Source organism: Xiphias gladius, chromosome 4, assembly GCF_016859285.1.
Source record: "Xiphias gladius isolate SHS-SW01 ecotype Sanya breed wild chromosome 4, ASM1685928v1, whole genome shotgun sequence".
NCBI lineage: Eukaryota > Metazoa > Chordata > Actinopteri > Istiophoriformes > Xiphiidae > Xiphias > Xiphias gladius.
The window spans coordinates 14,975,410-14,992,736 of record NC_053403.1 but is presented as its reverse complement, the minus strand read 5'-3'; the positions used below and the strand labels follow the sequence as shown (position 1 = coordinate 14,992,736).

Below are 17,327 nucleotides of genomic sequence, written 5' to 3'. Positions count from 1 at the left end.
AAAATTGTGAAAATATTTTTGGATTTGGACACAGCCGCATATGATAAAGTTCCACACTTAACTCAGATCAAACCTTTGCAGTTGATCAGGTGATCCATGTTTATTCCATCTGAGCAGAGCAAAACATTTAAAGCCCCCCCCCCAAGCTTTAGGCTGTGTTGAATTGAAGAACCTCCAGAACGAGACACTCTTGAGATACAGGAAAGCAGTGAGTTAGCCTTTACTCCAGAGCAGACGCAAGATTCATGGGCTGTTTTCGTAAAATGGCTCAGTGAATATGTAGTCACATATTTGGTCTCCTCTGAATGACAGTGATAGGGCTAACATAAACAACACCACAATCATATCAATTACAAGGTAAAATCCCATTGACATGGGTTTGTTTTGCTCCATCTGAAAGGGGAGGGGCGTCCGCAGTGACGCCATATTGGTCCGACCCCCCCTCTCTCTCTCTCTCTCTCTCTGCCTCTGCCTCACCGTCTAGTCCGGTGTCTGGAAGCCGAAAACCGAGCACTGTCGAGGGGTCTATCTGACTGTCAACCGAGCTCCCACGGCAGTCATGGCGGCGCCGTTAGCCCACTTCGATGAGGACTGGCATGACTTTAACGAATTCAAGCCGTCCTCGGGGTCGGCCGAGCAGCTGGACCAGCTAAATTCAAACGTGGGCGATTCGTCGTCGGGCCTAGACGATTTCTCAGACCTGGACAACAGTTTCTCGGGGGAGATCTGCAGCTTCAAATCGATGGAGGACCTCGTCCACGACTTCGACGAGAAGCTGACAGTGTGTTTCCGAAACTACAACACCACGACGGAAAACATAGCCCCCATTAAACCTATCTCAGAGGACAGTTACTTGAAAGACGACGAGTGAGTGTGAATTATTTCCGTTTTTTTTTTTTCAATTTACGCTAACTTTTAATCTCTTAGCTAGCTAGCCACTTTAGCCTCACCAGGCTAACTTAACGTTGATGTTACCCGGTCAGGGTGAGAGAATCTTAGCTTAGCTTTAACCAGTGTCGAGCAAAGTTTAGCCAGCTACTGCATGTCTGCCAAACGGGAATACGCTTTCTGCCATATTATAACAAAGTGTGTTTCACCTGCTTCGTTACTGGGCTGACTTAAACTCTTACATTTAGGTTGACATTCAGAAATGGAGAAGCAGTAACACGTTGCAAATGAAAAATACAAGTTAACATATTTTGACTGTCTGGTCCTTTAAAGGATGAAACAAGAGTTTACACTTGTTTTTACGGTTGTGATTATGCTTGTGTCCATCTCATCTTTCTCTGTGTGTGTGTGTGTGTGTGGTGTTTTTTTTTTTTTTATTCTGTTTTTTTTTTCTTTTTTTTTGGGGTGCCACGTTACCAGCACTTGATTTCATGTTAGATTGGTTGATGTTAGCTATTAAACCACTGACGCATGTTGACTGATACTTATGTTCAATATGTGAAACACAGCAATTTTGACTTCGACTTGAGTTTTAGGAGCCCAGCTGTTCCGTCTCACTGCTAACACAGTATGTCATGTTCCATGCATGTGATATCATTGGGGTCTTAAAGACTAATACACTGTCAGCATCTCTTCTCGGCGCCTTAATAGCCATTGTTAACTCCATGGTCCTCAGCAGTATCTCAGACACACACACACACACACACACACACACACACACACACACACATAAATGTCACGGCTGCATATTTGCACGACAACATTCTGTGTCTTCACAGCAACTAGTCCCATCATCCCATCCTACACTGAGCATAGACATCACCGCAACTACGGAGTTGCTCCTTTTGCCCTCTTCGTTCTCCTGCGTGTAGCACTGCAACGTTGTGACACCCTTCGATCTGGTCACATAATGTACGCAAGCTTCACCTTCCCTACCAAAAAGAAAAGTTAGTCATGCAACTGCACTTCCACTTCCTGGACTGGACTCAACCAGAATATGAACATAATAATGAACATGGAACTCGTGCAACCGTGGACGTAGATTATGTATATTTTCAGTGTTGCCCTAAATTGTAAACGATTAACAACATAAACCTAAGTGTAGGAAGACCTATGAAGACCTATGAAGACTACAACGGTACATTGAGATTTTTGCTTACTTGCTCTTTGCATTAATGATGGTGAAAAAAAATTAAATGGCAACTATTTTTATATTTGAATAATTGTTTCAATTATTTATTTAGCAAAACCATCTTCTGATTTCCGCCTCTCAAATGTGAGAATTTCCTTCTTCTTTATTTATATCACTTTTTCTTTTGTGAGATGGTTTCTAAAATGTCTAAAACGTGTGAAAAATGCACATTTTCCTAAAGCCTAAGTCCACATCTTCAGATTGTTATTTTGTTCAACCAAATGTCTAAAACCAAAACATATTCAGGTTACTAGCACATTTGATGAAGAAAGCAGCAAATGATCACAACTGATAATCAGAAACTAGTGCATGTTTGGAATTTTTTCTTGGAAAATGATATTAATAACTAATCATTCATTATCCAAATTGTTGCCAACTAATTTTCTATCAGTTGAACAGTAATTCCAGCTCTACACATATCTAAACAAGTTAAATGTTCTAGATAATTAACATTGTAGCCAATATTAGATAAACATCTAGCAGTTAAGATATCAGTTGGTTAATTGGATATGAATACTGAGGACTTGTGACTGGACTCGAAGAACACCTTGGTAGTTTGGACATTGAGTGTTTTTTTACTTGGACATTTTGTAATCTCAGTGCAGTTTTGCGACACACATACAAACAAGCATTCATAGTAGTAACAGTAATGCACAGTTAATGGTGCCCTAAATGTCTCAGGAGGGCTTGTCAGCTTGGGGGGGGGGGGGCTTCTATGGTTGTTATAGGTAAAGAAACAGAGGAAAGAGGGAATGGAATTATTGGACAACTGCCTGGTGAAGCCCAAAGAGCAGTGCCAGGCTCACTTAGAGTCTTTTCTGGATGACTGCGCTTTTGCAGGACGTGCCTAGGCGCTTAACAAGTTCTCCAGTAAGACCATGGCTGAGACCAACAACGGGGGATGACAGGGAGGAAGTGTGTTTCAGTCAGTGCATATAGAGGAAACAAAATATGTTTGGGTAAAAGCCAAGTCGTGCATTTGAATTATAATGTTTGGCCATGTGTGCAATCCAGACAAATTGCAAAGACTTGAAATAGAATTAAATGAATTGGTTGTTTAAAATCTGGACTAGGCTTGTTTTTTTTTATATGCAAATGCTCTCAGTGGAACTGAAGTTAATGATGCTTTTTGGCATACACTCAACGTGCCTGAGACAGTGTCATTGCTTGCAGTACAAAAGATATTTCCTGCCAGCCTTTGCCCTATTTAGAACAACCCAACAGACCCCCACTCACCAAGCTGTGCATGAGCACCTCGGGGAGAAACATGCAAGTTACGTAAATATGCATCTCTTTGTGTGTGAGTGTGTGAGTGTGTGTGTGTGTGTGTGTGTGTGTGTGTGTGTGTGTGTGTGTGTGTGTGTGTGCGCGTGTGTGCAAGTGTGCAAGTGAGTGTGTGTGCAAGTGAGTGTGAGAGGGTATGACGATGCAGAGCCACTATGACACATGGGTTCACAGCATCCATCCTTAGTCCGCTCACGGCAGTCAGGGCCAGGAATAAAAACAGTGACTTGCATGTGCACGTGAATTTTCTGTCCTGCACAACTCAATTTTCTGAAAAAAACTGCATAATGTCCACAGTTGTTAGTTTTATCTACCACATGAAGGAACCGTTCCACATAGTATTTACAAAATTGCACTTAACCTTAAATGACGTCTCTAACTCATCCTGACTAAAATAAAATTAACAAGGCTTTTACCAGGCCATAAGCTGCAGCCAGTTACTGCCCAGTTGAGTAACTAACACAAAGTGGGCGCAGAGTTTGACAAGCACTGGACGATACTGAAGCTTGACTAGTTATTTATTTACATTTGATTTAACGTATTTCCAAACCTAATTGCACACATTTTACAATCCTTCAATAGGTTTTCGCAAAGATGATGGTGGCAGCGTATTTCACAGTTGAACAATAAGCTTGTTGTGCTCCACTCCACCAACTGCCCGGCTTCGATAAGTTCTCTGCCAACTTGCATGCTGCACAGTATTGTACATTCAACATTCAACAGTCTGTTGGTATAATGTATATACTGTTTCTCAATTAGCCCGAATCACCAGCAAACTTAGATGAGGCTCTAATGATCTAAACACACAGTTCCTTAAGTGTGAGTTTTGCAGAAATTAATTCCGAATGGGCGACCACAGAAGACCTCAGTTTTAAGGTTGACCAAGCATGCGTCAGTGCGTCTCACTGGGAAGCGTGTGAATAGGGAGTTGTTTGCATTCTTCAGCGGATTCATGCGACTGCTGTGAGATGCGGGGGGGGTTGGAGAAGAGGCCGCAACACTGCCAAGTAATGCTGTGTCACAGTAAAAAGAGAGACAGGGTTTGTCTAATCTGCTGTGAGCAGAGAACACTTCACCTATCTCCTGTTTATTGCTCAAAACTTTATTTTGTTTACTACGATAGTATATTATTCTCCAATCATCAATAATTGGTGAATCCTTCTTTCTTTTGTCCAGAGTGTGGACAGCTCTGACAGATAACTACAGCAACGTGATGCCAGTGGACTGGAAGACATCGCACACTCGCTCCCTGCACCTGCCCACTCTCAACCTCACAGAGCGTGAGGTACCACAGAGACACACACACACACACACACACACACAGTCTGTGATGTAGTGTAATGCTTCAAGCACACAGGCTACTTTTCCATAAATCCGCACACTTTTTTAAATGTTACTCTCCAGAAGAAGAGCCTAGACACAAAGTGTAAGCAGTTTGCTCTTCTCCCTTCAATCTGCCTAACCACCTGTTTGCTGTCCCCAACGGACAGAAGTTGGATAACCAGTCTCTGGATCTGTCGGACGATGAGGAGCTGAGGGAGCAGATGGATATGCACTCAATCATCGTCTCCTGCATCAACGACGAGCCGCTCTTCACAGCTGAACAGGTGACACATTCACAAACACACATGCATATATTCAGAAGGGTTTTGTTATCTACAAACTTTAAAACAGTGTCAGAATACGCAAAATTCCTGGCTCTCACTACAAAGATGTCAAGCTCTGACAAATAATCAGACAAATCAACACTGTAGGATTCTGATTTAAAGTTAGATTTTAATAGAATTTATGTAAGTAGTAAACCTGGCCAAGTAATTACTCTAAAATCCATCCCGTTTGTGCAGTAATGTTTTCTGTAAGTATTTAGCCTTTAATATTTCATAAAGTTGAGAGCATGTTCAGCTCAGTTTTTTTTGGGTTCCTGCATCCACAAACACAAATTCAAACAAATCTCACATTGTGGTTGGCATTAACTATTGCTGGAAAGCTTTAAAAAGAAAAGAATTGATCACATGATGATCTAGAATTCTTCTTTGAAGCAAAACACAAGAAGACTGAACTGAGTATATGCAAAATAACAACGCAGCAAAAATAATTTCTTAATTTCTCAAAGTAAAAAAACTTTCCTGAAGTGCTGCACATAAAATTGGTTTGACTGCACCCATCCCCGATGTTCTCTGTGTGTCTTACGCAAACATTGAGTGGCTGTGGCGGGACAGGCAGGTCACCAACCTTAATCTTGTGTCTGTTAGAGCGTGTGTCACAGCAGCTCTGCCATGTTGCTCCGTTGTTTGCTAAAACGAAACAACAGACAGCGACTTTGGTCAACATATTAACACGAAACCCTGGCAGGAGGGGAACCAGTGGCTGAACATGTTTTTTTGTGTGTGTCCATTGTTGTGTTGTTGTCTAGGTGATAGAGGAGATAGAAGAGATGATGCAGGAGTCTCCAGACCCGGAGGATGATGAGAGTCCCTCCCAGTCCGACCTGTCCATGCTCTCTCAGGACCTCCACGCTCTGAAACGCTCTGGCTCCAACACCAGCTATGAGGACCGTGAGTACCACTGCGGTTGTGTACATTTGCAGAGGAGAGAATGAAAAACATAAGGCTTATACATTTGCTGAGCTCACCCCCTTGTGTGTGCCATTTCACACTCTGCTGCCATTTGACAGCTATTTAAATCGCTAAATGACATGTAATAGGTCAGACAGGCCAGTACATGAAGAAACAGCCACACACGTGCGGTACCATTCTTATGTAATGTGTAACGAATACAGAGTGACAGCACTTGCATTATCACTACGTGTTATATAATCAACAACGTGTATTTGGCTCGAACACAGTTTCTAATGCCAGAGTTGTGGAAACTGAGCGGTTGCGACCAGTTTGCCTTAAGGCTATAGATTTAGTCCCAGATATCTATATATATTAACCATAGTATGTAGTGTGTTTTACATATTGGAAAGCTCCTAATGAGTGTCACAAAGTGTTGGCACAATATTTATACTAAGCCATTTACTCTGAGTCAGAGAGATATAAAATATACTATACTTCTTTTTAAAAAGCGTTGTTTAACTGTACTGGCAGTGTCTGTATCTTAGTTATTATAAAGCCTTTTGTGCAAAATATAATTAATGGTTGTAGTGGAAAAAATACTATTCATTGTGAGTACCCATCAACATTTCCAGGCTTCCAAACAAACCCATACACATGACACACACATAAATATCCTACACGAAACATGTAATACATCCGCACACCATCCCCAGGGCTGCGGCAGCTGTCTGTGTCCGAACTGACCGAGACTCTGGAGGAAGTGGAAACAGCCATCCGCCGCTACAGTGAAGAGCTGATCCAGGCTCTGGCCCTGCGAGACGAACTGGACTATGAAAAGGAGGTACTTTGATTTTTATCCTCTTAAATGTGTTGCCTCAGTGCTACTACATCAAGGCGGAAACACAAACTGGATCGGTGTGTCTGTTGAGTTTTTGAGAAGCTGAGAGCCAGGCCAAAAAAAATGACCAGATTATTAACAGCATTCCGCTTACTTAAAATCATAATCAGTCAGATGATTCTACAGTGATGCTTCATTGTAATGTAAGCTTTTAAATGTTAAAAATCAGAGTTTGAAAGTAGGGCCATTTGAACATCTGTTGTGCAGTGAGAACAGACTGGAGCGCTCACAGTGTTCTGTAGGCCAGTGAGAAAGGTCAGTGAATTGCTGGCAGCTTCATGTTTACAATGTAATTTGCTTCAATGTCATGACTCTTTCCTAGTGTATTTTTAACAGTAGATTAAAATAGGTTTAGCATTAAATGTTTAAATAAAGTAATGCAAAAAGAAAATTGCAGTGGGATCTTAAAAACCAACATAAATAAAATGGCGTTCTGTATAAAAACAGGTGAAGAACAGCTTCATCTCGCTGCTAATCGACGTACAGAACAGACAGAAGGAGCACCGCGAGCTGCTTCGCAAGAAGAAGAAAATCCGAAGTACGAATACAACCGGCCCCAACGGCCAGAGGACAGGCAGCACGCACATACCAGGCACAGTGAGTCATCTGGTGGCACAGTGTGGGAGGCACTGCCAAAGATAAACATGTATGCCCTGTATGCATGATGACAATCATAGTAAAACGGACACATGTATACGCAGCCACGCACTTGTTCAAATTACAAGTAGATTTGCACGATGCATGACCTGACAGTTTGCACGGGGAAGCTGCTTTTATTCTAGCTTTAAGGGTTTGTGCCGAGCCTTCTCCTTCTATCCCCTAACATACTCTGTAGAGACCTCCTTATCTCTCTTTACTCTCTTTTTTCCTCCTTCCTCTCACTCCTTGTAGCTCCTCACTTTGGAGGGACTCTCCAATGTCATTCAAAATGGTCTCCGTCAAACTTTTGGCAACACAGGAGGGGACAAACAGGTGCCCCTGCTCTTTCTTTCCACTGCAGATAAGATTCTGTGATTCTGTTTTATTTTTCTGTCTTTCTTTTTTCTACTTTGGCATGTTTGTTTCTTTTTCTACAGCTACCACTGCTGGCGTTCTGTGTCATTTGTTCTGTCATTTCTTTAGTCTGTCTTCTCTTTTTGGTTTATTTTTGTTCTCCTTTTCTCCACTTCAGTTACTTTTTTAATCTTATTTTAAATTAACTTGATTTCAACAAAGCATTGCTCAATCATCCATTTTTTATTTCGCAGCTTTTACTGTGTCGTAATCTCATTGTTCCTTTGTTTTAAGCAAAGAAGATACTGTTGCATAATCACTGCTTTTTTGACTTTAAACATTTGCTCTAATAGGCCTCTGAAAGGTTGAAACCAACCTGCAGTTACATACACATCGGCTCTCACTTAGCATATGTTCATAGGATCTTCGTGACACTGGCAAACGACACATTTTGTAACCCCTTCACAAGAGTTTTTTTTGTTCCAAGATTAAATTAGAGGACTGCAATTAAAATAGTAATTGACTACATAATTAATTGAATCTTACATGATCTTTTCCCCTCAGTACCTGACCACAGTGATCCCTTATGAGAAGAAAGCAGGCTCCCCGTCCGTAGAAGACCTCCAGATCCTCACAAAGAGTGAGCATACCAACACACAAACACACACACACATAATGATAAAATGTGGCTTCCTCCTCGGTTTGTTTATACTCCAGCCGTGAGCATTATTTTCTTTCTTTTGCCTCAGTGTATGTTTTGTTTTCAAAATGTAATTTCCTCTCTCTCTCTATCTGCTAGTCCTCCATGCCATGAGGGATGACAGCGACAAGGTGCCTGCCCTGCTAACAGACTACATTCTCAAAGGTAAACATGCCTTCCATACTTTGACCTCAGGGAGCAAAAATCTGGGCAACTGAAGTCATGTCAAGACGGTTTGTTGCAGCAAAAACCCGAGAGAAATTGAAATAAACTTGTTCAAACAGTGTGCCAAAAATGACTTATACTGTATTTAGAGGTGTGTGTCACAGCCAGGTGACTTTGGTTTGTGTCAGTTCCACCAGACATTCAGACACCCTGCCCCCTTTTGCTTGAAAGTGGAAGTACAAAATTAATTTCCCCAATTTTCAGGGTAGCTGATGGAGAGACAGTAGAGAAAGAAAGAACACATTAACACTCAACACAAATGTTAATTAAAGGGAGGGGGGAAAAATGCTTTTCTTGCCACCTTTCACTGTTGACCGTGTACCTTCCTTGTCTCTCGTCTGTGCTGCATTCTCCTTTGGGTAGCTCTGGTATGAGAGCAGTGGAAACTGAGGTTTGTGAGGCACTGTCACATTAACACAGATTCTTCACCTTCAGCCTTCTGTTCTGAACCTTTTCAAACATGCCTTTATCTCTTTCTCTCTCCTCCCTCTCGCTGTGTAGTAGCACTTTCTCCCGCAAAGCAGAAGCCTTCCCTCACTTGCTCTTCGCCGTCGCACCTGTCCTGCTGTGCAGCGCTTGTAGCTGCACTACACCCACCCTGAAACACCCAAATGCACTCATGCACATAATTCCCCTTTACTGCGAGCTTGTAGCAGCAGCTATTCACGTGTTTGCTTCTCATCCGTAGCTACAGTTTCCTCTTTACTCACTCCACATTTTTCCCTGTGGTAGTTGCTCTTCCATCCTTCGTAGCTCTCACGGCTCTTACAGAATTGCATCGATGATCAACTGATCTGTTTTTGTCTTCACAGTTCTGTGTCCCACGTAAAGCCAAAGGCAGGCCTCGTGTTTCCAGGAACTTCCACTGGACTATCAGAAGAGGTTTCGAGTAATCTGGAAGAACACAGATAATGGTTTAAAATCCAAACCTTCCTCCCCATTTTTCACAACATAGACTTTATGTACTTGTGGCATTTTTCTTTTTACTCTGCCACTGTTGTTGTTCCTAAGATTTTAACTCTAGATATAACTCCTTGGTCTGTATAGTTCTTTTCATTCATTGTCTTTTAACTTTTTATTGCCTGAGTTCTACAACCTCGTATATCCTGACTGCATGAAGACTTGTCTATGGATGCCAGTAATCAGTATTAGTCTGAACACCTCACTTCCTGATTTGCCAGTGGCTCTTGAATGTGGGCTCTGTGCGCTTCATCAGCAGACCTGGGTGAGGGAAATGCAGTCCAATCTGTTTTGTAAACTGAATGCATTTGCCTCTGTGTAGTTCATTTGTGAGGGGGAAAACAAATCCTGGCAGAATCTCTGGATCTTACATTGCTAGGCAAGTTGTGGTATCAAGGATAAATCCTGTTTTTACCTATTTGGAAACCTGTTTACTTTAATGGCATTCTTTGATCAATTGCATATAATGTCTTGAGGTTAAAAACTGCTTGCTAAGGATTAAAAAGAGCAAACCTTTAAATTTAAAAATCCAAACTTGTAGGCCCATCTGTCTTGGCAAGTTGGTTTTAAGTCTACACTCAGTATTAGCAGTTAGTTGAATGTTAAAATGAATTATTTTGTATACGATTAAGTGAAATTGCACAGTTTTCGGAACTTTTCACTTTTTGAAAAAGGGAAAAAAGTGAAATGACTTAAGAAAGTAATAGCTGGATGAACAAACATGTAAAGCATATTTTTGGATAAAGAGTTTAGAGTTTTTTTAGTGAGATTAGGGACTTGGCATTAGCCACTTTTGTGACCACATTGCAACATCATTTTGTAAATGCTGTCCATTGACCTCTGAGCCCTCAAGTAGTGACCCCATCCCCAACAACTTTATCACTTCCCCAGGAGTCTTCATCACATGAGACTGCAGATACCTCATGTCTTACATTTTTGCATTAGTAGATGATGACCTATCTGGTCATATCCTTAGATAAATAGTGTAGTAAAGATTATGTCAGATTTTACAATTGTGTAGTTTAGCTTCTATTATAAGTTGTGGGTTTTCTGTATCTGTTGACCCTTTAACTGTTGTGTAAATTTTGGGAATTTTGTGGTAGCGCTTTAGTCTGTCAGTGATCTGGTCATGTAGTTTTGGAATATGTGATGGATGTACTGCAGTGTGTGTCTCACTAGATTAGTGTTAGATGATGCAGAAAACGTGTTCCACAACATTTTTTTTGTCATGCATCCTGTAACTGTTATCAGTCAGCCTGGGCATGAGAATTTCAGCAGCCTTAAAAGGGCACTCCACTGACTTTTCAATTTGCCATCAGTTTGCGGATCATAAGGAGCACTACTCAGCCTGTAAAAACAGTTGCACGTTGTCTTCTGTGGCTGTGGAAGAGCTTTGTCAAAATTGAGAAAATAACCCTGATGATGTCATAGTGATGTCATCAGGGTTATCTTGGCATTGGGGCTGGAGACTACAAATCTATAACAGACAGTCGATGTTAAAAACTCAGGCATGGAATATGAAAAATGTCATGTTTACCAAGCAGAGAGGGTCTAACAAAAAGATGCAATCAAGTTGCATTGTGGGAAATGTAGGATCCATACTAAGGACTTTGACCATTCTGTATTTTTTTTTAATGTGTCTTTAAAGTCTCCCAGCTTTATGGCAGTGTAATATTAAATCACTGGAGCACCCTTTTAAACCCATGTAACACCAATCTAGCACTGCACTTCATGCCGCGTCATCAGCAAGTTGGTACACTAATGTACAGATCACCAGCTACTACAGGTGCACCACACACTGTCAGATCAGGTCTAGTCTAGCTCTCAGGTACGATCATCAGTGTTAGAGGTTTAAAATCTTGTTCTGAAAGGTACTGACACTCCTGAGTCTCTGTTTCTGTTTCTGAGAACATTTTAACAGCTGGACTTCAATTTGCTGCACATGGATCTTTTCACACTCTAAATCTCATTCTAAATACCTGGACGAGCAGATGGAGGTAATCATGGTAGCCTCTTGACTAAATCAGGGTAGCATTACAGATGTTGATCATGTCAAGCTTTTTTGAAACACGGTTATAGAAGTCCTAGACTCTGCTTAGTAGTAATAGTAGTAGGTGTAGCTAGCAGATCAACGGCACATGCGAAGGGCTCTCAGTAGCATTTGCTCGGTGTAGCAGTCTAGTGATGATAACGTAGATTCAGTTGTAACATCTAGCAGCAAACTTCAGTTTATCAGAAAATCAGTGGTTGATTTGTAAGAGGAAGATGATACTCTTGAAAAAGGAATGTACTTTTACTAGTTGAAAATGTGAAGCAGGGCTTTGATGCTCGTAGCCAAAAGAAAAGGGCATAAGAGGAGGAAAAGGGGTGCAATAAAGATTGTGGATGTTGGGGAAGATTGCACAAAGGGTTGCTTAAACATGAGGGGTCCATTTATTCTTTTGTAAGGGATGGCAAAAGCTGTAGTCCTATATTTAACTATTTATTTGTACTGTTGCCAGCTTTGAAAACATTCAAAACCTAGCATGTGCCGCATGCACTTTACTGCTGCAAACATGTTTATAATAATTAATTTTTTGTTTGTTTGTTTACGGACATAATATCACACTAAAGGGAGAAGTGCACGTTGCAATGAAATGCAGAAAACCTTAAAACAAATAAGCATATAATCTTAAGTGGTATAAAGATGTGAAATAGGGCAAAGAAAAACTCTTGTTAATAATCTGGTAAATCAAAAGTTTCAGTGAAAATGGTTACAACACCAACTGTGGAAATTTATGTTTCGTTTTATAATGAAATGGCAGTCAGCACCGAGGTCACTGAAGGACTTCGTCTCAGGCCAGAGCCCCTCATCTGGTCTCTTCTTAGCAGACACATCAGTGTAACTACAATTTAGAGATTTATATTTATATATGTACAAAAAGCAACGAAAAAAGAGGCTGCCTTTGTAAATGCCTGAAAATTTTTTGTAAATTAAACCAATTCCTTTTTGTTTTTAATGCAATATAATCCCCCAATTTGGGGTTTTATGTTTACTGTCTCATGTGGTACTGCAGTATATTAATTTATTATGTAAATGTTCATTTTGTAACCATATTATTGACTGTAATGGTACAAGTGTTTGTGCCCACATTGCATTGCAGCTCATTTCAAATAAATTAATAAGTGAAAACTTTAATTTGGTTTGAGCTCTCTATAAGGTAGGTTTGTGTGCTGGTGTGTCTATAAATTGTGAAACATGTTATTTTTTTATCACAACTTTATTAGAGCTATTACATACCCACAAACTGTCCATGTATATCAAAAAGAGGCATTGTGGCTGTCCTTTGAAAACTATGTATCTCCACAACAGCTTTTCATTGGCTAGATAAAGCAGTTTTTAGTTTTGTAACACTTCCTTTATTCTAATAGTCCTGTGGGTTTTAGTACGATTCATTTGTTCATAAGAAGCAAGATAATTTTCTCAGCTCGTAAAGGACCACTCAATCCTTGTTTGCCTAATCAGCGACATTAGGTTGAGTTTATTTCAATCAAAAAATGAGTTAAAGCTGAAAAACAAAAACCAGTGGTTTTGAAAAAATGTATACAATTAGTTACAGATGTATTTGGACAGTATCACCATATTTGTAACTTTGCCTCTATAAACCACCACAATGGATTTGAAACGAAGTCATCAAGATGTGATTGAAGTGGAGACTTTCAGCTTTAATTCAAGGGGTTTAACAAAAATGTCACATTACAGCCATTTTTATACATAGTCCCTCTTTTTCAGCGGCTCAAAAGTAATTGGGCAAACTAACAATTATAAATAAAAGGATTATTTTTAATACATGGATGAAAATCCTTTGTGGTCAATGACTGCCTGAAGTCTGGAACCCCTGGACATCACCAAATGTTGAGTTACCTCCCTTGAGATGCTTTGCCAGGTCTTTACTGCAGTTGCCTTCAGGTGCTGCTTGTTTATGGGTCTTTCCACCCTCAGTTTTGTCTTCAGTAAGTATAAGGCATGCTCAGTTGGGTCAGGTGTCTGACTTGGCCATTGAAGAGTATTCCATTTCTTTGCCTTGAGAAGCTCTCAGGTTGCTTTAGCAATATGTTTTGGGTCATTATCCATCTATATTGTGAAGCACTGTCCTATCAGTTTTGGAGCATTTGGCTGAATCTGAGCAGATAGTACAGCCCTATACACTTCAGAATCTATCCAGCTACTTCTATCATTCGTCACATCATCAATAGACACCAGTGACCCGGTTCCATTGGCAGCTGTACATGCCCATGTCATAACACTGCGACAGATGATGTGGTATGCTTTAGATCATGAGCCGTTCCTCCCCTTCTTCATACTCTTCTCTTCCCATCGTTATGGTTAAAGTTAATCTTGTTTCATCTGTCCAGAGAATCTTGTTCCAGAACTGGGCAGGCTTTTTTAGATGTTTTCTAGCAAAGTCTAATCTGGCCTTTCTGTTCTTGAGTGTTACCTGTGGTTTGCACCTTGTGGTAAACCCTCTGTATTTACATTCATGAAGGCGTCTCTAGATTGTAGACTTTGAAAATGATACGCCTTCTTCCTCGAGAGTTTTCTTGACCTGGCTAGATGTTCTGAAGGGTTTTTCTTCAACAAGGAAAGAATTCTGTCATCATCCTCTTTAGTTGTCGTCCGTGGTCTTCCAGGCCTTTTGGTGTTGATGAGCTCAACAGTGCATTCCCTGTTTTTAAGAATGGAAAGTTTCTGATATGTCTGATTGGTTTGTTTTGTTTTTTCATCTTAACGATGGCTTCCTTCATTTATATAAACACCTCTTTGGACCGTATATTGAGAGTTCCCATGAACAGCTACCAAAAGCAAATTCAACACTTGGAATCAACTCCAAAAAAGGCTGTAATTTCTAAATGGTTTATGTGATATTTTTGTTAAACCCTTTAATTAAAGCTGAAAGTCTCCACTTCAATCACATCTTGATGGCTTCGTTTCAAGTCCATTGTGGTGGTTTACAACAAATCATGTTCCAAAGATTTACTTAATTTAACAGAACCGGTAAAGTGAACTTGGCTCTGAATTTTTTTTGCTGTCCATCCCTTGTTCATAATTGAAATACATTAATATGAAAGTGTGTCGTCATAACTTTACCACTCATTCATTTTTGAAGTTTTCACAAGACTGTTGGCCTCAATGCTGAGGTAAAACTTGATTATTGAGGAAGATCAAACCTGAAGCTTTCTGGGCTGAATCATTTGCTGTATTTAATAGGAACTATGATCCTGTAAAGTAGCAACCAAATGGCTCTAGTCCCCATGTTTTACACTATTTTCATATAAATCATATGGAATGGTACATGTCAATATTAATATCAATCAGGTTTTTGTGTAGGATTTGCTCAATGCAGTCCTTGCTAACTAAATATCTTCCACCTTATCGTCTTGGATGCCACGATTTGACCAGACTTAATTTGCTAGTGTTTAGGGGAAAAGACAGATGAAAAGAATGTTTTGTGTCTGTCATGTGCATAGTCTTCTGAGTTACTACTGGCTAAATTAATGGCACTTCCAAGCTGCATCCACGAGATTGATTCAAGTTTCCTTGGATGCACCATACAGACAGCACAAGTTCATAACAGATTTTGCTATTTCATTACCAAGGAGCGCCCAACGATGTGAAAATGACCACAGAAGATGACCGAAAATGAACTTGTCTGTAAAATTTAAAAAATGTTTACATCTATGCCTCTTACGAAATTAAAATTATTCTCTCCAGAGGGAAAAATATTGAAAAAAGCTCAAATATATAATTATGTTCTTCTGCATCACCACAAAGTATCTTTTGTTTCTTTTGTCTTTTTCTCAGTGTGTGCTCTGAGTCTGTGTTCAACGATGAGAAGTTCTAATGACAAGCATATTATTGATTCTTTCAGAGTGCCCCCCCCCCTGAAGAGTTCTACACAATAGCAGGTTCTTTCTCCTTCTGCTCAGTAGGAACCTTTCTTGTCCGGTTGTGTTTGAATGTCAGCACCGTAACATTTCACACTGTGCCTGACCTCTTGACAACTCTTGGTCAGGGTTGGAGACAAAACAAGATGGGTTTTATGCCAGCGTGTGTCCAGCATCCTATCCGGTTTCAAAGGTCGTCCTCAGGTCACAGGTTGGTGTCAGTGAACATGGTGTGCTCCTTCCTCACTGTGCTGAAACCTTTGATGGTGTCGACGAATTCCTCATCGTCCATAAACTATCAGGGCAAAGAACAGAGCTTGTTACATGGAAGATACAGGACTCAGCATCAAATTTCTAGGCACTTAGAAATGTGTTTGCTTGTTTTATGGGTCTTTTTGCACCTGTGCAAATTTCAAAGTGTTAATGTCTCCACTTTTTCAACCTATGTATTGATACATTGGTTAGATTAGAAAATGCTGTGAAGTACTGTAGCCTAGCAACATACAATCCATCTCTGTGGAAACATTTTTTTTCAGTGGTTGCAGTTTGAGCAGGTTCAGCATACGTTTTGGGGCTCTCTCACCATCCCACTGTCATGGCCTGAAATGTTTGGGTCCCACGCTTCATTGTCTCCCACGACGGACTTCGCGTCCATCACCTGGCTGACGCTGCGTCTCAGAGAGTTCACACTGAGGATCCCGAGCTCACCCTGTGGAGGGACCTCATCCCTGGGCTCACATTTAGGTTCCAGCATGTCCTGTTAAGACATACACACACACAAAAAATAAAAATTAAAAAAACCTAAACATATTATGCACATGTACGGCAAAACTCGTGTATATGTGTGTTTACAAGTTTATTGAGTTCTACCTCTATCTTCATGGTGAAGCCCTTGAGTGTTACGTTGCTGGAGAAGCCTGTTGTGTCAGGCACAGTGTCAAACTGAGAAAGACAGAGAGTGTGAGGCTTTGCCAAGAGGGAGAAATGCAATGTACAATCATTCACACTATAAGTAAATTCTGCTTGCCAGTTGTTATACATGGAGTCATATTTGTGTCTCAGTCTTGAGCGCAATGTGGGACATTTTTTTGCAAGGACCTAAAGTAAATGACATTTTATGGAGTTTTTTGTATGTTTCAATTAAATTCTTCCTCGTATGATAATAATTTCTCTACAAAGAATAATTTTTGTGTTGCAAAAAGTCTTTTTTTTTCTGTGCTCACAGTGTGTGGGCTCAGGAATGAGGCACAAATATAACCAGTTGTTCATCTAATCCCCTACACAGTTAACTTAAACTACACCACAAAATAAAACCTAGTCAACAAGATGGTCCCCACTCAAGTGCAAAATTCTATCATGCGTAACCAATTTTTTTTCATTCCTATTTTAAACATTTCTACATAGTGAATAGTGATTAGTAAATAAGTAACGGGGTAATTCTCCCCTCACCAAAACCGAGTTGCTGGGTGGGTAAACAGCCATGGCACTCCTCTTCTGCATGGGCAGGGCCACCAGCGGGGGTCTCTCTCGGGTGAAGGGGGGTTTGTTCAGGGCCTGCTGAAAAGAGGGGGACCTGGCTGTGTGCTTTGCATCCAGCCCAAAAGTGATGTCACACTTCAGTATAGTGCAGTATGAGTGGATTTA

At 40.5% G+C, this 17,327-nt stretch overlaps 1 protein-coding gene across 2 annotated transcripts; it reads left to right on the top strand.

Annotated features, from left to right (window-relative positions):
• The first annotated feature begins 477 nt into the window (after positions 1-477).
• si:ch211-57i17.1 (uncharacterized protein LOC565010 homolog) lies at positions 478-12,936 on the top strand. 2 transcript variants are annotated; one of them, XM_040125648.1, is made up of 10 exons: positions 478-867; positions 4,601-4,709; positions 4,915-5,031; positions 5,838-5,979; positions 6,696-6,823; positions 7,328-7,477; positions 8,438-8,513; positions 8,673-8,738; positions 9,162-9,189; positions 9,611-12,936. In XM_040125648.1, the coding sequence occupies exons 1-9, from the start codon at positions 560-562 to the stop codon at positions 9,170-9,172; spliced, it is 1,107 nt and encodes a 368-aa protein (XP_039981582.1). In that variant the 5' UTR covers positions 478-559; the 3' UTR covers positions 9,173-9,189; positions 9,611-12,936. The 2 variants fall into 2 exon arrangements, with proteins under 2 accessions (XP_039981582.1, XP_039981581.1); XM_040125647.1 differs by lacking the exon at positions 9,162-9,189.
• Positions 12,937-17,327: the final 4,391 nt, after the last annotated feature.

Excerpts from the sequence above, each read along its gene's own strand:
- si:ch211-57i17.1 (XM_040125647.1), top strand. The coding sequence starts at position 560 with ATGGCGGCGCCGTTAGCCCACTTCGATGAGGACTGGCATGACTTTAAC. Across the intron at positions 868-4,600 it reads AGTTACTTGAAAGACGACGA|AGTGTGGACAGCTCTGACAG; the intron begins GTGAGTGTGAAT and ends TCTTTTGTCCAG. Across the intron at positions 5,032-5,837 it reads CGCTCTTCACAGCTGAACAG|GTGATAGAGGAGATAGAAGA; the intron begins GTGACACATTCA and ends GTTGTTGTCTAG.